This window comes from Ascidiella aspersa, chromosome 6 (assembly GCF_963924565.1).
Source record: "Ascidiella aspersa chromosome 6, kaAscAspe10.2, whole genome shotgun sequence".
NCBI classification, from domain to species: domain Eukaryota; kingdom Metazoa; phylum Chordata; class Ascidiacea; order Phlebobranchia; family Ascidiidae; genus Ascidiella; species Ascidiella aspersa.
The window spans coordinates 2,113,822-2,138,934 of NC_139452.1; the positions used below are offsets into that span (position 1 = coordinate 2,113,822).

At 35.3% G+C, this 25,113-nt stretch overlaps 1 protein-coding gene and 1 non-coding gene across 2 annotated transcripts; both read left to right on the forward strand.

Annotated features, from left to right (window-relative positions):
- Positions 1–6,377: 6,377 nt before the first annotated feature.
- LOC146139118 (uncharacterized) lies at positions 6,378–16,916 on the forward strand. The gene is made up of 2 exons (XM_083391671.1): positions 6,378–6,462; positions 13,447–16,916. Exons 1-2 carry the CDS (start codon positions 6,378–6,380, stop codon positions 16,689–16,691), a joined length of 3,330 nt encoding a protein of 1,109 aa, XP_083247797.1. The 3' UTR covers positions 16,692–16,916.
- Positions 7,624–7,698, forward strand: Trnaw-cca (transfer RNA tryptophan (anticodon CCA)). The gene is given in 2 exon segments: positions 7,624–7,658; positions 7,662–7,698. It is a non-coding gene; the product is annotated as a tRNA-Trp (tRNA).
- Positions 16,917–25,113: the final 8,197 nt, after the last annotated feature.

A 25,113-nucleotide genomic window follows, 5' to 3' on the forward strand; every position in this document is an offset into this window, starting at 1 on the left:
CAACGGCGGTCGGAGACGCGGGTCGTGAATTCACTCGGCGGGAGGAATACGAAGAACGACTCTGGCAGACTCGTGAAAAGTGTCCCTTTTTTCCACATTGGTAACAAGTAGCGTTACGTGCAGGACAGGTCGCGCGGCTGCTGTGCTGTCCACCACCGCAGAAATAGCACAAGTTACCTTTGGCTTTTAAGCTTCTGTCAGCCGTTGCCAGAGAAATAGACTCGGAAGAAGTGGCGGAACTTCCATTCCCGTCGCTTTCCAGCTCTTTAAAGGCGGGAACAGACGCCATAGAAGGAATTGTCTTGCCCATCAAAACAGACTGCTGCTGCGCTTTGGACAGGCTTTCAGCAAGCTGAGAAGCCTTAGTTAAATCAAGATCTTCTATTTCCAAGAGACGTTGACGGATGAACGGAGCCGAAAGACCGTTTATAAACGCATCTCTGGTAAGATCGTCTTTGTATAGATGAGCCGATACTGGAAGAAAAGTACAATCCTTCGCTAAAAGTTTAAGTTCCCGCAAATACTCCGCGAGTGTCTCGTCGGGGCCTTGATGACGATTTACAAGTAGATAGCGAGCGAATACGTTATTTTTCTTCTTCACGTACATTTGTTTTAATGTACTGACGATTTCTTCGAAGGAGTCAACATCCTCTACATAAGAGAATATATCCGGAGATAAACAGTTGACTATGAAGCGCTTCCTGTTTGCAGCGGAAGTGGTGTTATCGCCTTCGTCGAGATGGTCGATAAAGTCGTTAACGGAGCGTAACCAATACGCGAAGTGTCGAGCAGCATTAGGAGCTTCGGGCTCGATCGTCAAAGTTTTAGGCCGCAAAAGTTGTCGGTTTTCCATCATGGAAAATGTTGTTGATTAAATTGAAGTAACTAACAATAAACGTCGTCAAGTTCGTTTACTATAGCTTTAATCAACAATTTACAACATAGAGTGCTGTAACAAAAAGAACGTTATTAGTAACGAATATAAAAGAGTACCCAATAAGAGAAACTGACAAAGACTGACGAAGCACAGTAAAGTTACACGAGTTATAAAGGGAAGGGAAGAATGTAACAAGACGCGGGACGTATAATGATAATTATGGAGAGAGGCAAGGAAAAGAAAGGAGAAACGCACAGAAGCAAATAGCATAGTAGAAATCAGAGTCAACAATAGAAACATAAATCATTACAAAAACTATACTTTGTTTTTGTCTTTCTTGGTTGTTTGAAGCATTTTGTGTTGTCTTTTTTTGTTATTTAAAGGTTTTTGTTTTTTTCTTTTTGGTTATTGAAGGATTTTGTTTTTGCCTTCTTGGGTTGTGGAAAGGGTTTTGTTTTTGTATTTTTCTTTATTTTAAATGAAATATTTTGTTTTTGATTGTTTGAAGGATTTTGTATTTGTCTTGTTGGTTGCTTGTTCAATATTTTGTTTTGAACGTTTTAGTTTAATGGAAGGTTTTTGCTTTTACTGTTTTGTTGTTCAAACCTTTTTGTTGTTCTTGGAATGATTTTACATTAAATTTTCTGCTTGTTCAATATTTTTTTTTCAATTTTAATGCATCTTATGACTATTGCTGTTTGTTTTTGCTTGGTGGTTTGTTTTGATTGTTTTTAAATTGCTTTTAGAGTTTACGGAATAATTTTTTGTTGTCGTAATTTGTCATTTCTTGTAATGAATAATTTGCAAGTTTATGGTGATAGAGCACCAATTATAGCAGGTGTATGTATTCTACTGAAAACTATGTTGTTGTTTTACAAGTTATGCTCCCGGTTAAAAATATTTGAGCTTTAAATGTATCTAAACCTAACTTATATTTAGCCTTTATTGTTTTCTATAACCTGCCACATGTCAATATATGCTCACAGAAAGCTCAACAATTTGCTTTTTCTGCGCAGAACATCAACTTTCAACCGAAGACTGCAGCCAACAAGGAGAGAGCAGCAAGTTAAGCGGAGCATGCAGCAGCTGGTAAGTTTTCCTGCGTGGACCACAACATTTACTTGTTTCACATTTAACGTTGGTTTCAAATACGCAGATTAAAGCGCCTCTGCTTTGATAAAGATGGAGCAACTATATATGTTGCATGGGTCGAAATAAACCTATTTACAATATACAGCAACTTATAATCTTCGAAATATTTGGTGCTATAATACCACATAATAAACACGTGCTATAAAAAAGATAGTCTTACTTTCTTCTTAAGTCACATATCTGAACAAACTTTTTTACCAAAGTATGCAATAACAGAATGCGAATCAAAAGTTGTGCCTAATATGCCAGTGCCACAGCATTTGTGACAATCGCTCACTTAAATAACTTGCTGAAAAATGTAGTATAATACTCTTAATACATAATTAAGTAGTGCAAAATGTAGTGAAGAAAGGTTTCTGGTATTAGAAACATCATACTCTACTTTAATTTTTTTTGTTACACCTTTATGTTTGTTTTGAATTTGCTTTTTCAACGGAGTTACATTTTCACACAAATGCTTTTAGAATGAGACCGGAATGCATACGTTTAATGTTTGTGTGTAAAGGAATTTTACTTTGTCAAACTTCATCAGTTAACTGTATTGTAAAACGCCATTTTGTTGGTAAGTTTGGATTTTGCTTGTTTGATTCAAGAGTACATGTAATGTTAGCGATTTACGCAATAATCGGTCTTTCGCGTTTGACATAATTTGCCAAGTTTCCTCTCTCGCCAGTCGGGCGAGTGGGTGTCAAGTCATATTAAACTTAACCATCCTTATGATTTGACTAAATCAACCAACTGTGTCTTTGAACATCTAAGAACTAAAGGACTATTTTAGATTCCCCTCTTTCGACCAACGTTTACTTGTAGTTTATAAACATGCGTTAACTTACGGGTTGTCCATGGAACAAAATTATTATTAGCGACACTTATCGAATAAAAAACATGTAAATTTGCGATCAGGCACAATGCCAGCTTTGATACAACAACAATCCTAAACATAATCGAATATAACTATATTAATATCGTAGTTGCAAGCAAGAGAAGACAATCCTCGACTACAGGATATATCCCGCGATAATTACAAGACATCAGAATTAGTCGAACAGGCAGGGTTAGTTCTATACAATTACCTAAACTAAATTCATTAATTACTTGTAAAGTTCGTTGTGTTTAAAAAATTTAATATTTGCAACAACAAAATTTGAATTTTTTTTTTTATTTTTTTATTTTTTATAGTTTGTTTACCAAGACGCGTACAAGTTCTACAGCAACTTATAACATTGTAAAGCACCGTCTTCTATCAAGTGACGTAACAATAGTATATTGGCTGTAGCGCGCGTCAACCTCGCTTGTGGGATTTTATATTTATTTGTTAAAAGCATAAAAATGTCTTAATCTCGTTAATATATTTCGTAATCTCGGTAAAGCATTACGCAACACCGGTTCTACATTTTGCAATGTCGCATCTGTGCTGCAAAAAATCGGTCATATATTGCGCAATCTTGGTATTTTCATTACGCAACACCGGTTCTACATTTTGCAATGTCGCATCTGTGCTGCAAAAAATCGGTCATATATTGCGCAATCTTGGTATTTCATTACGTAATTTCAGTTCTATATTGCGTCATTCCGCTTTAGTATTGCGTAGCTCACCTAAATCCAGCTATTTCAGGTTTAGTTTAGTTTTATTCAGATTCTTGAGACAAACATGTATTTAGCAAGGAATAGCTTTACTACGCGGAACAGATTTCGCACCATACTCGTTTTTTTTGTCGTTTTTTTACCAAATGTGGTAAATCCCTAAAAGGAATAAAATATTTTAAGCATTATTTTTATCCCACAAGTGAAGTTGACATTTATTGTTATTATAATAATTTAAAAACTTATCACACAAATTCGATGATAAAAATGAGAAGTACAACCAAGGGCGCGTTACAGCTTTTTTGTCTGTTTTGCGAATAGTCAAGCATTTAAAGTCTCCGGGTCATCTTACTTTTTATATTTTAGATTGTAAACTCGCGCCAAGTAAGATAGATTTCCATTTACAACCTTTGTTTTATTTACAATAATTAGCTTTATTAAATTTTCTTTATTTTTTAAAATTATAATCGCGGACCAATAATGGCGTAGGAAAGCGACTATTTAAGAACAAGTTGGTTAGAAAGATGTTGCTTGATTAGAAATAGGATGACAGAAATATTCAAAGTTATGAAGGTTTTAAAATATTACAGAAGAACATGCGCAAACAGAACTATAAAATTGTAGGCAGTTTATTTGGTTGAAAAATATGACAAGAAAATCCTACATCTAAAGTTGCTGAGTCATAATATGAGCTCGGGTAAGTTTCGTTTTAACTTTAGTTGCAAACTTCATCAAATATTTTGCGGATTTTTTGTATTTCAGGATCGACACTTGCTCACTGCTGTCACCTACCGGACATACCTGATTCTCAAAAAGGTAAAAATAAATAACTTTTCCTCTTTTGAAATGATCTGTACATAAAGAAACTTACAGATACTGGACCAAGGCTACTTTTCAGCTGCATTCCATGTATATGACGCACGCCTGAACAATTAAGCACAAACAGATCGCGATTAAATAAACAATCCTATAGAATAACTATTTTAATCATTATTTTTGTATGCAGATGCGAGACATCAAATGGGTCTTAGGTTGCCATCAGTAGCTTATTTTTCGTTGAATGGATTTAACTGGGCACCAATTTCCAACCCGCACAATTTAACTAGATTTCCAAAGGAATGTAAACCAATTAAAGAACCCTTCCCTGGTCTATTAATGAAAATATAGTGGTGACAGATTTGGTTGGATAACTGGCTAACACCGTCACATATTTTACTTTATTACTATTGTTCAGTCATTAACTTTCTATTCAGTTCTTATATTGAATCCCTAGCACCTAATCCACGGATAGTCTGCTTAGCGTAAGATTTTTTATTTATTTATTCGTGCAAAGAAAGCCGAATATTTACCCATTATGTTTCTTCATTTCAGATTTCGACTTCTTCAACTAGAATCCAGCCAACATTCCAAACAAGGACCAAGATTCAGTATCATGTGATAATTGTCAAGTTTAAAACCAGTATTTATTAAGTTTTGTTTTAAGATTTTTTCCTGGAAAAGTTTGAATCAACGCGAGTTCAAGAAGTTAAACTTCTCTTCATTGAAGAAAACCAGGTCAATATAGTAAAATTATCAGCACTTGGTTTAAAAACTTTTGTCAATCTAAAGTGTTTAACTAAATTGGCCAATTTATTGTGGCATGCCGATTGAGTGTGTCATATTTCGAAGTCAAATAACTAACTGTGCAAGAAATTCTCTACAAGATATAGTTTCGTCGAATAATACAACAAAAACTTTAAAATTGCAGATCACCAACATGAAGAAATTCAACTAAGATCGTAAATAAAGACCAAGATTTAGTATCAGGTAATTATTGTCAGGTTAAAGCTTTTTATTTATTCACACTTTTGCTTGAAGATTTCTGGCGTTTCATGAACAAGATGGAATCCAAGTGAACTCAACAAGTTTTAATCAATGGATGGAGACAAGGTGAATACAATGAACGTTTATACATTTACTGTTATAACCAAAACTTGTGGAAGTTGTTGTCAGATTTTTGTGGATTACAGTAGTTCAGTTACTATTCTTGACCAAATCCATGACGGTCAGATATATTGTTTGTATGTTGACAGTGTAGCTTGTTAGGTTGGCTGGTGGTCGGTGCCATGTTGGCTGGTGGTCGGTGTAATGTTGTCTGGTGGTCGGTGCCATGTTGGCTGGTGGTCGGTGTCATGTTGGCTGGTGGTCGGTGCCATGTTGGCTGGTGGATGGTGTTAGGTTGGCTGGTGGTCGGTGTCATGTTGGCTGGTGGTCGGTGTCATGTTGTCTGGTGCTCGGTGCCATGTTGGCTGGTGGATGGTGTTATTTTGTCTGGTAGTCGCTGTCATGGTTGGCTGGTGGTCAGTGCCATGTTGGCTGGTGGTCGGTGTCATGTTGGCTGGTGGTCGGTGTCATGTTGGCTGGTGGTCGGTGTCATGTTGGCTGGTGGTCGGTGTCATGTTGGCTGGTGGTCGGTGCCATGTTGGCTGGTGGATGGTGTTAGGTTGGCTGGTGGTAGGTGTCATGTTGGCTGGTGGTCGGTGTCATGTTGTCTGGTGGTCGGTGCCATGTTGGCTGGTGGTCGGTGCCATGTTGGCTGGTGGATGGTGTTATTTTGTCTGGTAGTCGCTGTCATGGTTGGCTGGTGGTCAGTGTCATGGTTGGCTGGTGGTCGGTGTCATGGTTGGCACTTTGCCGGTGACAGGTGGCAGGTGGCAGGTGGCATATTAGCTGGTGGCAGGTGGTGTGTAATTGGCAAGCGGTGGTTATTCTGGTAGTCAGTGTCATGTCGGCTGGTGGTCAGCGTCTTGGCAGTTTGCCGGTGTCATGTTGGCAGGTGGTGCCTGTTGGTGCCAATGCCATTGACAAAGGTGACGGGTTGTGGGCAGTGTCATGTCATATTGTCGGGTGGTCGGTGTCATGTTGGCTTGTGGCTGTTGGTTGCTGTCCTTAGCAGGTAGTGGTCACTCCAGTGCCATGTTAGTGTCATTTTGGCCGATTGCCAGTGTCATGTCATATTTGCTGGTGGTCGGTGTCATTGGCAGGTGGTAATCTTTTAGGTGGTGACTTTTCAATGCCAGTCTCATTGACAAGGTAAGCGGTTAAGTGCCATGTTAGCAACTTATAGCTGGCATTTAAGCAGATTGCCGGTGTCATGTTGCCGACAAGTGGTGCTGCTGTCACGTTGGCAGTTGACCAGTGTCATGTGTGAGAAATGTTGGCAGATGTTTAGTAGCATAGGCCGTTTTTCAGTGTCATGTTGGTTGTTTAAATACAATCTATATTTTCATTTACAGCTTACTTGCGTTGACAATTCTATAGATCACCAGCAATGTGTATAAAAGCCTAATATTTACAAAAATTAGGAATTTTTTTCTGGTCTAGTTACGTCATTATGACGCGTTATAGAACAGGCGATGTCTTCGTTGCTGCCATGGCAACCAGAAAATGACGTCTAAGTTTTCAGCAAATGTCTAATATTGAGGTAAGCATTTTATAATCAGTGTTTAAAGGTGAATCCCTGGAATATAATATATTGTGACTTTGCTACATTAATTATCGCTAAAGCCCTTATAATTATTATTGAGGAATTATAAGTGATGTAAATCACTGACAGTGTTTATAAAAGCTTAATATTTTTGGTAAAAAATCTGAATTATTGCAGTTTTATAGTAAACTTAGATAACCTTGGTTACCGTGTTTAGTCATTTCGTTTCGTATTGAATATTCATTTCAACGGTCAACTTATTAGATCATGATTAAGTATTACTTAAACTGATAATAACGAGAGTATCAGAAAATACATACAAAATTTAAAATATACTTGAATAAATTTTCATTTTAGAACATTTTCAATATTGTGACGTACTTCCAGCTAGAAAACGCATCTTCGACAAATGGTAACTCATACAAATTATGTATTTCATTGAATAATATGGCAGAGTATATCCTCTTTAATGTTAGGTTGCTTGGACTAACAAATGAAGCATTGGCGTTATGGATGTTTCTCGACTTGCTCTTCTTTGAGCTGAGCCTGTGTAGCTCAGTTGGTAGAGCGACGCTCCCAGCTTTACCGGAGGTCGTGAGTTCAAATCTCACCACAGGCTAGTTGTTTTTTAGTCTGCTCTGCTTGCATTGATCGACAGATTCGGTTGGTCTGCGATGGTTTACGGTGTTAACACAATACAAATTGCTTTGCAGGGATTTGATTAACGTAATCTTACTATACCACCGCATTATTGCCACATTATAAACTTGTTGGATGGAAGCGAATTCAAGACTGTACAAATAATGTTCTAATGACAGCACTTATTCAACATTGTCACTTACAAACTAGCTAATGGTGCGAGTGTATTTTCTTTGCAATATTCCATCTTACCTAAAATGATCAATGATTGGCAGAAATGTTGCACAAAGAACATACTTTCCGTAGAACATGGATAAAATCGCAAAAGACCATTTTTGTCAAGTTTACCTACTTTTTTGAACTACATACCGATGGTGAAAGTATTCCGAAATAATCCATATCGGTAAAAATATTGTTTCTTAAAAGGTTATAGTTTGGTCGGAATATGTTTGAAATAGCAACCCCGATAAATAACACCTCGGGAAAGCTTTGTACAATTTTCTATATTCAGGGTAATACGCATTTTAAACTAAAGAGGTTTTGCAAATCGAATAACCCATTTGCTTTGGTTGGCAATCTACAATTATTGGAACAAATATATTTTATGAAATACCAAATGCGCTTTTGAAGTCTTGTCAATAAACTAATTCATGTGTTAACTACTTTTCAATTAAATTGACTGTTTCACAAATCCTCATGATTTATCGATTGTCAACATCTTAATTAAATCTAATAAGAATATCAAAGACCATACAGAAGTAAGTAACATTTTGAACGTTTCGAATATGTCTTTATTCATTTTCAACATCTTCAAAATGTTACCTACTTCTGTATGGGCTTTGGTATTCTTCCTACGTCTTACAACAACCTCCAACCATTATGCTCCAAAGTTAATTAAATCTATTGTGCTTAATATTAAATATTGAGATTTAATTTTTATTTGACTCTAAAACATTTGCAACGAAGATATGAGTAACAAGACGTCATTAAATGTTTTATTTACGTAAAACAATGATAGTCTAGCTGCAATCACCAGTTTGGTTACCTGGCAACCGAATAATCTGCTGGATTGTTGCGCCACCAAGCGGTGATATTTATCTTTACAACTACCGCAAGGTGACAGAAAAGAGTTACGGGAAGTTTAAGTGCGAAATATAACAACATCTACGTGTGAAAAAAACACAGTAAGACCGAAATACGACTAAAACCTAATAATCGTAATACCGTCTAACTCAGTACAAGACTTAAATGGCCGGAATCAGACATATGCAACATTTTACGTAAAACCAATGCTCACTCCTAAGTTTATAACTACCGTAACTCCCCTAATAGTTTCAACCCCAATTTTTAACACCACCCATTACCCACCAAAACCCCGAAACGGTGACAATAAATCAGGTGCCAAAACAACGGCGACCTAACGGCACCGGTCAAACTAGGCCGCCCATGTGTCTACACTCTACAACAAAACAGCCGTTGACTTTTAAGTTGTTATTCTGTCGTGCATATTAGTGCGTATTTGGCATTATGTTTCGTTCGTTCAAATACTATAGTGTTATTATGTTGCTTTTAAGCTCTTAGTGTGTATTCCAAGGTTAACGCATAAAAACATTGCTACAAAGCAATACTCTTTCAGAAATGTAAGCGAGGATAATTGTAGATAAATGGATCGCCAAAGCTCCGTTGTTAGATTTACGCGTAGTATTTGCAATAAAGGCGGAGAAAAATTCAGGATTTTGAGTAAAGTTTCTATTTATAAGTCCTTAATATTTAAATATCACTTCAAATTGTTACACCAAAGCATAGCAGACATCACAGGTTGTTCCAAAAATATACATCACATGTCGTTCCGAAAAAATACATCACATGTTTTCCAAAAAATACATCACATGTCGTTCCAAAAAAGTACATCACATATTGTTCCGAAATAGTTTTTAACATTGAAGCTTCCGTACCCGGCCACAATAAATCCATTTACACAAAGTACACGGTGTGACGTAGCAGTTGTACCTAGTTGACTGAGAGCGTATTTGGCCGAGAGCGTTCATAACGCATGTATTTCACCTTTAGAAAAGGGTAAAAAAACTGGGCATAAAAGGCTTGGTTGGCAAATACAACCACCAGTGAGAATTATTTTCTTCTACAAAAAAGCAAGTTCATAATAAAGTGGATTTGCTGGTTCAATATAATTACTATTGTTCCCAAGTTAGTTTTGGCATCATCGTTGTTTTGTATTAATTATTTTTGAATTATTTCTGCGTTGATAGATTGCGTTTTTCATTTTACTGTCAAATATCATGGCTGTAAAACTACTTTTAACACGATCGACTAAAGATTTAATTTATTATTAATGTGGATAATAATCAAGGAAGCTTGATTTTGAAATTTCAAAAAATGTTTTCATGTATAGTTGTTGCGTTCCAACAACAAAGTTAGGAAAAAACAATAACCTCTTTAGGCAAGTTGTAAATGAGTAAACTTTCCAATGGTATTACAAATAATATAAAATCAAATTCAGAAAAAAAATAGTGCTTTTGTCATTAGCAATATGCTAACTTTAATGGATTTATATAGAATGACAATAAACAACAAAATAAAGGGTAAAATTGTTTGAAATTACGAAACGTAAAAGATCTATGTCGCGAAGAAGTAATTTCGAAATGGCTAAAGTTCAAAGTAATGTTACAAGTAAATACCCCACTTAACCTGGGCAACGCCGGGTATTTCGTAATTACCCTAACGTTAATAACAACAAGTAAAAATTAACTAACACCCTTAACTAAAAAAAAACTAAAAGATAATAAAAATAAAATCGTTATACGTGTAAATATTTAGTTAAAAAAAAAACAATTTGATAAAAAATGTTACAGAAAGCACCTAACACAAAATGACACAAGTCCAATTCAAATAACTTTCCCTCAAAGACCTTAGTCAAGCCAAAAAAAGTGACTTATAGAGATTAAGATTAAATATACAACATTTTACGCAAAACCAAAGCCCACTCATAAGTTTATAACTACCGTAACTCCCCTAATAGTTTCGACCTCCATTTCTTAACACCACCCATTACCCACCAAAACCCCGAAACGGTGACAATAAATCAGGTGCCAAAACAACGGCGACCTAACGGCACCGGTCAAACTAGGCCGCCCAAGCGTCTACAACAACGGTTCTCAACCAGTGGGCCATAAGAACATTTTAGGTGGACCACAGACCAATTTAAAAAAGCTCGAATCAGTTTCATTTGTGTCACTATATTTAATTTTACAGGAATAGTGGCTTGAAGAGTAATTAAAAAGGAATGTAAATTTATTGTTCAGCCGCAAGTATCTCACTAATCCACGGTTAAAAAATAATCTGTTTTGAAATATGTTCTGCTGTGTTTTGTTCTAAACCTATTTTATAGTTTTTTCACGAAAAAAAAAGGTTGAGAACAAATGGTCTACAACAAAACGGCCAAAGCCAGACTTATAATTTCTTATTCTGTCGTGTAAATTAGTGCGTATTTGGTTGGCATTACATTTCGTTCGTTCAAATACTATAGTGTTATTATTGTTTTAGATTTTGCTTCTTTACGTATTGTTGATTTTTAGGTCTTATTGTGTGTTCCAAGGTTAACGCTTAAAAACATTGCTACACTGCAATACTCTTTTAAAAAGTTAAACGAAGAGAATTGTGGATAAATGTATCGCCAAAGCTCCGTTGTTCAATTTACGCTTGGTATTTGCAAAAAAGCTGAGAAAAATTGGGTGAAACAAAGAAAGTTCAGGAAGAATTTGAGTAAAATTGCTATTTATAAATCTTAAGTTTTAAATATCATTTTAAATTGTTACACCAAAGCGTCATAGCAGACATCACATATTGTGTCAAAAAAGTACATCACATGTTGTTCCGAAAAAATACATTACATGTTGTTCCGAAAAAATACATCACATGTTGTTCCAAAAAATACATCACATGTTGTTCCAAAATAGTTTTTAACACTGAAACTTCCGTACCCGGCCACAATAAACCCATTTACCCAAAGTACACGGTGTGACGTAGCAGTTGTACCTAGTTGACTGTGAGCGTATTTGGTCGAGAGCGTTCATAACGCATGTATTTTACCTTTAGAAAAGGGTAAAAAGACTGGGCATAAAAGGCTTGGCTGGCAATTACAATCACCAGTGAGAATTATACTCTTCTACAAAAACCAAGTTTGTAAAAATAAAGTGGATTTGCTGGTTCAATATAATTACTATTGTTCCAAAGTTAGTTTTGGCATCATCGTTATTTTGTATTAAGTGTTGAAGAAATTACCAAAAATGTATTTATTTATAACTAACTTGAACTTAAAGGGTGTTCCTTTCTAAAAACAAAGTTAGCTTAAAACAAATATTTATTTTACTTAGCCGTTAGGAAAGTTGAAAAGAGTAAAATTTTAAATGGTATTCAAAATAATATAAAAAATCAAGTCAGAAAAAAAGTATTGCTTTTATCATCACCATTACATTTAAATGAATGAATGTTACTAATATTGTTTAGTTTTTAAAATTAAATACAATAACAAAAAGCAGCAAAATATAGGGTAAAATTGTTTGAAACTTTACGAACAAAGAAATACTTTTCAAAAAACTCAAATCCCAATCAAACCATTCGTAAAATACCTTGTCCAAGTTGTATTTTTAAGAAATAGCATTTTAACCCAAGTCGTTTGTCCGAAAGACACCTAGTTAAGCCGCACAAGAATATATACTATTACGTCATAAACGAGAAATATGAGATTTTTTTCGTAAACAACTTTTTGACTACAATGAAGGTGCAAGAAGTAAGATTTAAGATACTGGATACATATACCGCGGACCACAGTTTGGGAAACCCTGACTTGGGTTACTTCCTTTAATAAGTCATGTTTGAGTTAATTTAAAGACAGTGACTTGCGTGCACTTAAATCAAATCATAAAACTGTATATTTATGCAGAAAGGATAGTCATGTAGTGCAATGGTTATCCACCGGGGTACCATTTTTAAGGCTCAAGAGTGCAGAGAGAATATTGAGGATGCTCAACTCTTACAACTTTTTGTTAAACATTAGAGTGGAATAAATCCAATTATAACTTCCTACGTTGTATAGAGTTGATGTGTGTTGTTCCAGTTCCGTTTATGTTGTGTTATTTTGGTGAATTACCTTCGGTAAAATCTTGTAGGGCTAGCCATAAAAGGCTGAGAAACACCGATGTAGTGTATTGCTCAGATTAATGTTGTAAGTAAATACCCTACTTAACCTTGGCAACGCCGGGTATTGTAAACCTAACGCTAATAACAAGTAAAAATACCTCTAAAAATGACTTAACAGACATTTATTGAAAACAAACAATATGCAACTTTTGTAATTTCTCATAATTTGATCTTGAAATGTCTGCTTTTACCGAATTACCTAATGGGAGCACCGTATTGACCTAAACCTATTTTGCAACCCCAAAGCTATTTTAATTTGTTATTTTGGCAATTATTTTTTACTTTGTTAAAAGTAGTCTACTTTTGTGTGGTATGTCATTCATTGTACAATATATCTATTTTATTATTTTTGACGAATTTTTTTTTACTTGACGAAAAGTTAACGAATTGCATGCTTTTTCGTACAGATATAAAAACCTGAAGGAAATTAGTAAAAGAGTAAAATTTTCGAAAATGAGGTTGGCATTTTTAGCTTTACTCATTTTTGTGAAACTGTCAATCGGTTCCTCAGGGTGCCAAGATTATCAGTGGCAATGTAAAAATGGAGAAGCCTGCATCGACCAATGCGATGTTTGCAATGGGTTTGGAAACTGTGACGACTTTACCGACGAATTGGAATGCAAAACTTGCGAGCAAGGCACGTTCAGGTGCGAATTGGAAGGACGTTGTATTCTGCCAAGTCGGGTTTGCGATGGTTCAATGCTCTGTATGACAGGTGATGATGAGTCGAACTGTACAACTTGCCCCAAAGATCGGCCTTGGAAATGTGAAACAGGCACCAAATGCATTACTAGAAGGTCGGTGTGTGATGGGCTGAAGGACTGTGACGACAATAGTGACGAATTGAACTGCACGATATCGTGCGATGACTTTCAGTGGAGATGCAAAGACAGAAGCGAGTGTATCGATTACCAGTCGATTTGTAACGGAAACAAGGAATGCAAAGATGGAAGCGACGAGTTGAACTGTTATGGAAATTGCTCTAACGAAGACTGGTTTTGCCAAGATAGGAGCAGATGTATTTCTAAGGGTTGGCTTTGCGACGGAATTGCAAATTGTGACGACAACACCGACGAGATGAAATGTACAACTTGCAAAAACAACACTTGGCTGTGTGAAGCCGAAAGCAAGTGTATCGAGCAAAGTTTTGCTTGTGATGGATTTAAGAATTGTGAAGACAACAGTGACGAGTCGAACTGCACAACTTGCCCCGACGATCGATGGAAATGTGGAAATGAAAGCGTTTGTGTTAATCAATGCTATGTTTGTAATGGAGTGAAGGATTGTAGCGACAATAGCGACGAGTCAAACTGCGGAGTTTGTCAGGTTGGTAGACATCTAATGTGCGGTTGTTTGTCCCACCTAAGTCCATGCAAACCAAACGGGAAGTGCATAAAGGAACATCAACTCGCAGATGGAGTTAAGGATTGTGAAAATGGAGACGACGAACCTTGTATTTGGTCTGAAGCAGGTTACTTTCAGAATTCTTGGCGCTGTTCGGATGAGTTTAAAATGGACATTCTGCTTTCGTTTCGGTCTTACAATCAACAATTCAACTGCAGCAAAATACTTGGTCCTTGTGAAGATGGAAAAGACAAACGTTGCTACACTGGAGAGTGGCTTTGCTCAAACTTGCGTATTACAAATTTGTACGAGCGTATTAACGGATTGTTTGGCAATAAACACGACCGCTGCGTCAATCCTAAGCTTAGCTTCGGGTTCAAATGTTTAGAAGTAACACTTACATCGCACAAGCCAAATAGATGTCACTTACCACAAGCGAATCTTTACGACGATTTAGCTCAATGTGGAGACGAGTCGGATTTGTGCTTCGTTGAAGGTGAATTTAAGTGCTTTTTGTGCTTGGATGAAAGACTGGTGATATCTCAACAACAAGTCTGCGACGGAATTGTGGACTGCTACGATCTTTCCGATGAATGTTTATGTGGAAACCAGACTGTTTGTGATGCAATATTGGGCGACGCTAGAGACACTTGCCCTCCCAATCAAATACATTGCCACAATGAAACTGACTGCTTGAATATTGAAGATGCTTTATGCAATGAAGAAGTCAGTTGCGCGAAACAGTCCAACATTAGGTGCAGCAGTTCACAGAATCAAAGCTTAGAAACAGTTACATGCAATGTTTTTGACATAAGTTATTACACTTATAAGTTGGCCAAAGCGACGAAATGCGACGGAAGACCCGAGTGTCAATATTTATCTGATGAATGTGATGATTGTGCAACCCGACCCCCCTTCTGTGATGACTTGTGTGCATCAAGTAGTATATTTGAGATATTTGTCTGCCGGGGTTTATTGATGGTAGAGCAAAACGAATCAGTTTGCAACGAAATCGAAAAAAACCTTTGCCCGAAACGCTACAATTGTCGGCACGGCTCAAGGTTTGCCAGCATTGACGTCACTTTGCTTTGTGACGGAATAATCCAGTGTAATGACGAATCAGATGAAATGGAGTCTCGGTGCAAGGACACAAGGTTTTATTGCGTCAACAAAGAACCATTGTCGGTCGACATCGACTTGGTTGAAGATGGACTACAACAGTGTTCGGACGGAAGTGACGAATGCCCGGATGTTAGCAAGTATGACACCGTGTTTTCAAATGTGAAAGAAATGATTGCAAACCTTTTTTTTAGAGTAATGTTCTGGGTCATGGGATTTCTAGCTGTGGGTGGAAATTTTACTGTTTTTGTTACCACCTTTAAGGAAATGGCTACTTATAAAAAATCAAGTGAAGTAAAAAAAATGAATCATTTTTTTATTTTAAATTTGTCTTTTGCCGATTTTTTGATGGGTGTTTATTTGCTTGGTATAGCTGCTAAAGGCGCCCAACTTTCAGGTGATTATTGTTTGAATGATGCCGCATGGCGAACAAGTATTCCTTGCAGTTTGTTCGGTTTTCTGGTAATCCTAGCTTCTGATGCAAGTGCTTTAATTATGGCAACAATGACAGCTTATCGACTTTATACTGTGTGTAATCCATTTGAAACTAGGGATATAAAACTCTATAAGGTTTACTTGTCTTGTATTTCTGCATGGCTTGTAAGTATCTTGCTTGCAGCCGCACCCTTAATTCCTTACCCATCTGGTTACTTTATTTCTCATGTTTGGTTTCCAAATCTGTTTTATAAAACGTCCAGAGTTCCCCGAAACGAAACACTGCTTCTTGCAAAACGAATTTTAAAGGATAATTTTACTGATCAACCTTGGTATGACATAAAACAACTAATAAGCTCAACATTTCCACGATTTCCTATTAAAGGTGAATTTGGTTACTATGGTGAAACTAGCGTTTGCATGCCTAGGTTGTTTGCTTCAGTAAATGAGTCTTCCTGGCAATATTCAACCTTTCTGATAACCCTTAACTGTACATTGTTCATTTTTATGTTGGTGTCTTATATTGTCATTTACATTAAAAGTAACAACATGTCGAAAGCTAAAAAGAAACAAGCCAACACTAAATTGCAAAGGCGTATTTCTCGCTTGCTTTTTACTGACTTTTGTTGCTGGATTCCTTTATGCATTTGTGGCTTCTTGGCTATATCTGGTTTTCCACTTTCCAAAGATGTTTACATTGTTAGTGCTGGTATTTTGCTTCCCATTAATAGTGCAGTGAACCCATTACTTTACTCAAACTGGCTTGATGCTTTTTATATTCGCTGCAAAAATCTTATTATGACCAGGATTCAAAACCTTGGCAGCGAAACTGAACCGAGCGAGAATGTGCCTGGCTAATCTCAGCTCATCTAAAAGTTTTGTTTTAAAATAGTTAAACTTTAAGGTTGTTTTTTGCATTTGCTATTTCTATACCCATGCTGCTTTTCTGAAACTTAAAAGTGAAACTGAACCATAATAGGCCACATAATTAATCAGTAATTTTGTTTCACTGCTATATTTGAGCTGTATTTATTGCTTACATTTTTTTCAGTGTTGATATTTTTTATTGTTATTAAACAATGTACCACTAATTAACTATATAACCTTAGTAAATAACTATGACTATTTGTTTCTATTATTGCTTACGCTAAACCTTTTTTAGAGCGTTTTCACAAATTCTTGTTTTTAATTGTGTTAATAATTATAATCAAATATATTCAAACAGAAATACAGTTTTGCTTGTTTCTTTGTGCAAAAGGTTAAACGAGTAGTACTTTAACCTTTAGCGAGAATGCGAGCTTATTGAAACTTAAAGCTTTAAAACCATAGCCTTGTTAAAATATTATTGGTACGTTAGCAAAAAGCAATTTCAGCAGAAAAAAGTTATCCATTTTTATATTTGTGATAAGATTTATTTATTTTAGAAAAGTATTTTTACAGGTTAACGTTCATTGATTTTTATCACCTTCCATGAATAAAGCTTTTAACAATTTTTAAACAAGCCAGTTTGAAACTATTTAAGTCGAAGTGGAGTATTCGCAAAAAATAACAATTCAAGCTCCAGTCCAAGTCATTATTTCCACTAGGTTTGTACTCCACTAATGTATGTACAAGCAAGCAAATCTATTGGTAAAAGCGGAATTATTACAACAAAATACTTTGTATACTGAACAAACATTAGGTAATAATTTAATTATACAATCATCTAAAACAGTGGTTCTCAACCGGGGTCCGCAAAACGTTTTCAGTGAGTCTGCAAAAATTCCTAAATATACCTTCATTAAACAAATTAACGCTTGGAAGTTATAAACACGCTTAATCACAACTTTGGTAAGTGACAAATCACATTGTAACATTTTGAAAATCGCATTGAGTGTGACGTAACACTTTCATTATGATGTAACACACATATATTGTAAAATGGAAGTCAGCATTACAACAGTTCACATGTAGCCTACTGGATTTTTAGCTTAGTTAGCCTATCCTTCGTAAAGATGACATCCGTCTATCATTGTTGAAATACAACCACGCATTTCAAAACTTGCTTCGTAGATGCAGCAGCAGGAATCGCATTATAATAAACGAGTCATAATAAAGGAATTTGGTGTTTTCTGTTACTTTACTCAACATACGGTTCACTGGGCAGATATACTGAATTATGATTTATTAAAACGAACTAAACCCAGTTATTACATCAGAAAAATCTAATGGGTCCGCGACTATTTGGAAGCATCAAAAGGGGATACAGGTACAAAAAGGCTAAGAACCACTGATCTAAAATGATTAATTCTAGTAATAATTCTCCCTAACACATATAACGAGCAACCTACAGCCGCCCGTATAAATGACATCGGCTACCAACCCCGGTGAATAACACCTCGGGGAGGCTTTGCACAATTTTCTAAATTCAGGGTAATATGCATTTTAAACTTAGGATTTCCAAAAAACGAAAAACCCAGTTGCCTGTCAAAATATACATCGACGATTTTCAAAAATCTATTGTGTTTAATATTCAAAAATGAGATTTATATAATGTGGGAAACAAAATTTAGTAACAATGACATCATTAAAAGTTTAGATTACGTAAATTCGAAAAACAATGACAGTTGTGCCGACATGACCAGTTTAGTTACATGACAACCGAATTTACAGTTGTACCTAGTTAACTGTAAGCGTATTAGGGCGAGTTAGTTCATACCGCATTTGTAACATGTTAAAAAACTAAACGCCAATAAATACACGCAGTTAACCTTATTAAAGAGTAAAACGTCTGACCCTAAATTGCTGCATTGGCGCATGTAATTTTACTTCTAATAAAATTAGTCTCGTTAACAAAAAGCAAATAACATAAAAATAATTTCCAGGGTTACTCTCATTGGCGTTTCGAATATTCGTTAGATTGTTTAAACTATGCATCGGCTCCCAACAAGCAGAAAGCAGCCGGGAAGAACAACTCTGCTCCAGAACACAGCAACCCTGATGGGAAGTATTGTAAAAAAACAAAAATACTCTTTAAATTGATTTGCATATTGAAAAGTCTTTGTAAAACCTATTTTCAAATATTTTTTAAATTTTTTTATGTCCAACTTAAATTACTGTTTAAATATGTAAACTATTTGTTATTAAGTTGGTCTTTTTGTTTTCTATTTTTTTGGTTGATGAAAAGTTCGCTCAATTATTTATGCCTAGTCAGACTTTGTCACGTATAAATATTGATCAAAAAAAAAGGATTGGCAGTTAATCTTGTTATGTGTTGTTGATTAGTGATATTCTCCTGTTAATCTTGTTATGTGTTGTTGATTAGTGAGATTCTCCTGTTTAGCTTTTCTGTCAATCGTTCAAAATACACTTCAAGAATTTGTGCCTTGTCGGGATCAACGATTCATGTATCGAAGTTTGAACTGTAGACATATTGGTGGTATTTATAATTACTACAATTGTTTCAAACTTAATTTTGGTGGTTTCACTGCAATAATTAGGCCTTATTTATTGTTTACAATTGTTTTTAGAATTGGTATTTTTATTGTTATTAAACAATGTACCACGAATCTTAGTAAAATAAGTAGGCTATGACTATTTGTTTCCAATATTGCTCTACAAAACCCATTTTTCCAGCTTTTCCACAAGAAAGAAATTCCTGTTTTCAATTGTGTTTAAGAACTAATTGAAATGTAATCAAATATATTCACAAATAGATTTTTGCATGTTTCTTTATTGAAATATAATTTTGTAAGCTTATTGTAGTTTAAAGCAATGAAACCAAAACCTTAGCATTGTTGAAACTTGAAATATGTCTGACAATTTATTGGTACGTTATCGACAAGCAATTTCAGTATGAAATATGTAGCCATTTTTATGTTTGTTTTGCGATTTTTTTATTATAGTAAAATCTTTGTACAGGTAAACATTCATTGATTAATTATTATTGCACACTTAATAAAGTGTTGTAAATAAGTCATTTAAAAAAGCTTAAATCCGAGTCAAGCAGAAATGACATCTCAAGTCTCAGTATAATCAGTTGCCCAACTCTAGTCCCAGTTGAGCCATTATTAGAGCAAGTCCACTTCAAGTCAAGTCATTGACTAAAAAATAAAACGTGAAGCTATTCGGCGGATGGGGCACGGGGGGCTCTAGAGCGACAAGGGGGGGGGGGGAAGTGCCCTATTCATGCAAAATGATTTTTTATGTCCAACTTAAATTACTGTTTAAATATGTAAACTATTTGTTATTAAGTTGGTCTTTTTGTTTTCTATTTTTTTGGTTGATGAAAAGTTCGCTCAATTATTTATGCCTAGTCAGACTTTGTCACGTATAAATATTGATCAAAAAAAAAGGATTGGCAGTTAATCTTGTTATGTGTTGTTGATTAGTGATATTCTCCTGTTAATCTTGTTATGTGTTGTTGATTAGTGAGATTCTCCTGTTTAGCTTTTCTGTCAATCGTTCAAAATACACTTCAAGAATTTGTGCCTTGTCGGGATCAACGATTCATGTATCGAAGTTTGAACTGTAGACATATTGGTGGTATTTATAATTACTACAATTGTTTCAAACTTAATTTTGGTGGTTTCACTGCAATAATTAGGCCTTATTTATTGTTTACAATTGTTTTTAGAATTGGTATTTTTATTGTTATTAAACAATGTACCACGAATCTTAGTAAAATAAGTAGGCTATGACTATTTGTTTCCAATATTGCTCTACAAAACCCATTTTTCCAGCTTTTCCACAAGAAAGAAATTCCTGTTTTCAATTGTGTTTAAGAACTAATTGAAATGTAATCAAATATATTCACAAATAGATTTTTGCATGTTTCTTTATTGAAATATAATTTTGTAAGCTTATTGTAGTTTAAAGCAATGAAACCAAAACCTTAGCATTGTTGAAACTTGAAATATGTCTGACAATTTATTGGTACGTTATCGACAAGCAATTTCAGTATGAAATATGTAGCCATTTTTATGTTTGTTTTGCGATTTTTTTATTATAGTAAAATCTTTGTACAGGTAAACATTCATTGATTAATTATTATTGCACACTTAATAAAGTGTTGTAAATAAGTCATTTAAAAAAGCTTAAATCCGAGTCAAGCAGAAATGACATCTCAAGTCTCAGTATAATCAGTTGCCCAACTCTAGTCCCAGTTGAGCCATTATTAGAGCAAGTCCACTTCAAGTCAAGTCATTGACTAAAAAATAAAACGTGAAGCTATTCGGCGGATGGGGCACGGGGGGCTCTAGAGCGACAAGGGGGGGGGGGGAAGTGCCCTATTCATGCAAAATGATATATTGCGTTCACAACGTTAAATATTATGCGACGGAAATCATGAAGCAGTGTTGTACACGCAAATTAGAAAATTCAAGTAACTTTTACTAGTCCACAGGACCGAATGGAGTAGGGCTTGAGCTACGGAAAAATGCAAAAAAATTCGTGACATGGTTGACATTTGTTAAAACATTTTTGGTACCATTTTAAGCCAATCTAGAGGGCGTGGCCGCAAAAATTTTTCCGGCGGAGTAGCCCCGGACCCCCCAATATTTTGGATCGCTACGCTCGCCTGCGGTCTATGTTGCCCTTACCAAAAAAGTCGCCCCCCCCCCCCCCCCCTTGCCCTGAAATCGCTCCGGCGTCCCTGGCTGGAACCTGGGGTTGCATCCTGTCTTTGCAAGTACTTTAGTTATTTGCTGATTAAATATGACAGTTTGTAACAGAACCTGCTGACAAACAAATTGAATCCCACCACTGCTTTTATGTGATCGTCATTGTTCTTCTACCTACAATTTTTTGGGTATTACTTTTATGTTATCCTAAGTTGAAAAAGAAAGCAATGTACAGATTTACCTACAAGTTACCCCGAATGAAGTATTCCATGACAAAAGCAATGAACAAATTTACATTTAACACACGTCCAAAATCAACACCAAAGTAAAACGGTTTTTGTTTTGAAATTATAGAATAAAATTACTTTGCATGGCATTTTGTGTTGTATGTTTTTTCGAGCAGCGTACGTGACTATAGGAAATAGTTATATTTTCCCGATGTAATAGGTTTACAGTCAACTAAGTGCATTTTATATTACATAACATTTGTTACATAACTGTGTACTACATAACATTGTGTTACATAACTGTGTTTTACAACTGTTTACTACATAATGTGCTTTGAAAAACAATTCAAAGGCTGTTAACATTTTGCTAGTTAGCCTATCCGGTCACTTATAGAATATTATATTGATCGTAGAATATTATTGAGACCCCTGTAATTTGCCAAAATATCCTTTTAGGGTAATTACTCACAAGTTTGTGAGGGAATACCTCACAAGTTAGGAAAAACATTACCATTATGCCGAGTTGTTACTTACTGGTGTTAAAGGGAAACTAACATTAATAATACCAATTTGGATAATTGTGTTTAAAACCACCATCTGCGTTTCTTTAAATTGTCGAGTCTCACTGTATAATTGATCACAAGAATTTGGGTTTATTAACAAAAAGAAACGAAAATTCGCGTTAAAATGTAGTTGATGTTATAAATGTTTTTATATATTCAATATGAGCTTAAAAACATTCTTAAGCATTGAATTTGGCAGTTTGGTTTTATTACTTGCAATCATTATTACGCAAAATTGAACGGTGTCATGCAACATTGGTTTGTCATCTTTGAAGTCTTATGATAAGATAATAGGAAATTAATTTGTCTAGGGATTAAATATTATTTGAACAATATGACTTTTGTCTTCTTTGTTGGATGGTGAATCTGTAAAATATAAATAAATTTTATGTTTTAATTACACGTTATATACTAAACACATTGCCAGTCTACATAAGCACATACTTTTTCCTCCTAAATTCACACTAACCAACGACAACGCATATCTATAGTGACTGTGCGCTCAAAATCAATCGACAAAAACTAAACACTTGTGAAGGGAACAGACAAAATATCCTAATTATCAACAAATTGTGTTAACCTTACGATTAGTCGTCATGTGAAGATGCTTTTTTTTCCTTAAATCCCTGCCTTTCATTTCCTTTCGTTCCCCCCTGAAAAAATACAGTTGAAACTTGAAACTTAGTAAAAAATGTTCCACAGATAAATTTGTTGTAAAATTATTTCACACCAAGTAAATATATAGCCATACGAAGTGGCTAAATCTCTAATATTTTGTTAATTAAGAAGTATTGTAAGTGAAGCTCAAAAGTCAATAACTTGTAAATGTATTCAGACGTAAAAGAAAACATTCTATACCGGATGCCTTCAGAAATTACCAAATTCAGTTAGTCAGAATTCATGCAAGGCAATTAATTAGAGAAATAACTAGCTTGAAGTAATGTGACGACCTTGGCATCGCTCTACCGACTGAGCTACGCACAAATTTAAGTCATGTCGCCCATCAACGACGTAGCCAGGATATTAAGCACCCGGGGGCAAACTAGGAAATAGGCGCACCCTCCTCCATGTTTAATCACATTTTCTATTGCATTAACATAATATACCTTAGTTTATAGGAAAAACAATTTAAATTTTAATATAGGCAATCTCATTTTGACGCCCGGGACATATGTATCCCACCGCCCCCCGTAACTGTTGTCGCCTAACAAAGGTTTGTGGCAAAAAGAAATACATACAAATTTGCAGTTTACCGAAACAGTATTTTTACGTGCGAGATTTTCCAGGTTTTTGTGTAAAATCGACGGCTTCATACAGGTGCCACTTTCACCGCTCGATGTCGCCCTTAAGCTCCATTAGTTTCCCGCAAATAAATCTCAAACTGGGCAAGCTTTAACGCCCATCTTCTGTGAGTAAATAACTAATTAGCCCATTACTTATAGAGCATCAATCAGCTTGGACATCTGGTTTGTTGATTGGTCAATATAAGTCACGTGGTGGCAATCTACCGTGCTTTTCAGAGATCAATTTTGTGTTTGTCCTTTTAAATGAATCAAACAAATAGCCGTGGTTTCCACAGAAATTTATGAAGAAATAGAAGACAAGCTTATTGCTTAGACACGACGTAAAATCGTATGGGAATCAACTTTAATTTTTATGATTTTAGTTCAAATATAAGAAAGCTATATATAAAAAAAATGGTATTGGAAAGCCCATTAAATAGCATTTTGATATTGTTCACATTGGTCGTTGAGATCAAAGAAACGCGAAAACGTGACGTCAATGCGCTTTTTGGCGAAAACCATTCAATCAAAGTAAGTCAAGACATATACTAAAAACATAATTAAGATTCGTGCCGAGCGCGAAACTTTTGTCATTTACACAGTAAGTATCGGCAAATGCTGTGGTTATTTCAGGTCATTGTCACGTGCCCCCTGGAGCCGCCCCCGGTGCTAAATAATTTAGGAGTAAAATTTCGCTTGAATATCCGTAAATGCTTTTTAGCAGTAGTGATTGCAAATCATTTAATGGTGATTCCACTGAGGTAAGAAATCTGCGGCTTACTAAGTAAAAAGGAAAATAAATTCAGGCACAAACAGCTGTACACCCTTATTTTAACTGAATACCTCTGTACCTACTTTATGCTGCATTCAACAGTGTTCGAACCAATGGTTCAGAAATAACTTACTTAATTTCATTGCTTATTCCCTGATGAATTTGAACCAAACTTTTTAGCAACTGCTGGATTATTTTGCTATATGACAAACTAGTTTGCAAATTAAAAACCCTGTTAATTTATAATTTTAAAGGTCACCGCTTTATTTGTCAAATATGCTGACTCCCAATAAAGTTCTTAAAATTTTGTTAATTTCTTTGCAAATCAGAAAGCTTGTTGTTGTTTTAATTAGTGATTTAACTAATTACTTTTACCACTGTTTAAAATCGTTTCGCAATTTTTTTTATTTTTGCACCGAGTTACAACTTTACAAATTAAATAATCGATTATTTTCGTCTATATTTGAAATGACTATTTTCCCGTTTTCCTCGGTATGGTTTTGTTTAACAAAACTTTCAGAAATTACTGTTTTTTGATTGAATTGAATTTCCCCACAATCCAAACAAAAATTTGTAGAAAGCTAATGTCAATGTCCAAGATTTTCACATTGCTTGTTGTATTTGAAAGTGAATTGTAACTCATTGGTAACTTGGTTAAAATAACTTTGCATAACTTAATTTAATTTATTTTGGCCATACTTTTTTTAAACCAAATTGTTAAACCTTGTCTTGTGGATCTCTAGAGCAGTGCTTGGCAACCTGTGTGACGCGACGTTCCCAGAGGTGTGCTACTTGCTGTTTTAAGGGTACTTTTTAATAACCAGTCAAACGCAAA

Coding starts and splice junctions, on each gene's coding strand:
- LOC146139118 (XM_083391671.1), top strand. CDS start 6,378: ATGTCGGCTGGTGGTCAGCGTCTTGGCAGTTTGCCGGTGTCATGTTGG. Junction 6,463..13,446: donor TGCCAATGCCATTGACAAAG/GTGACGGGTTGT, acceptor TCGGTTCCTCAG/GGTGCCAAGATTATCAGTGG.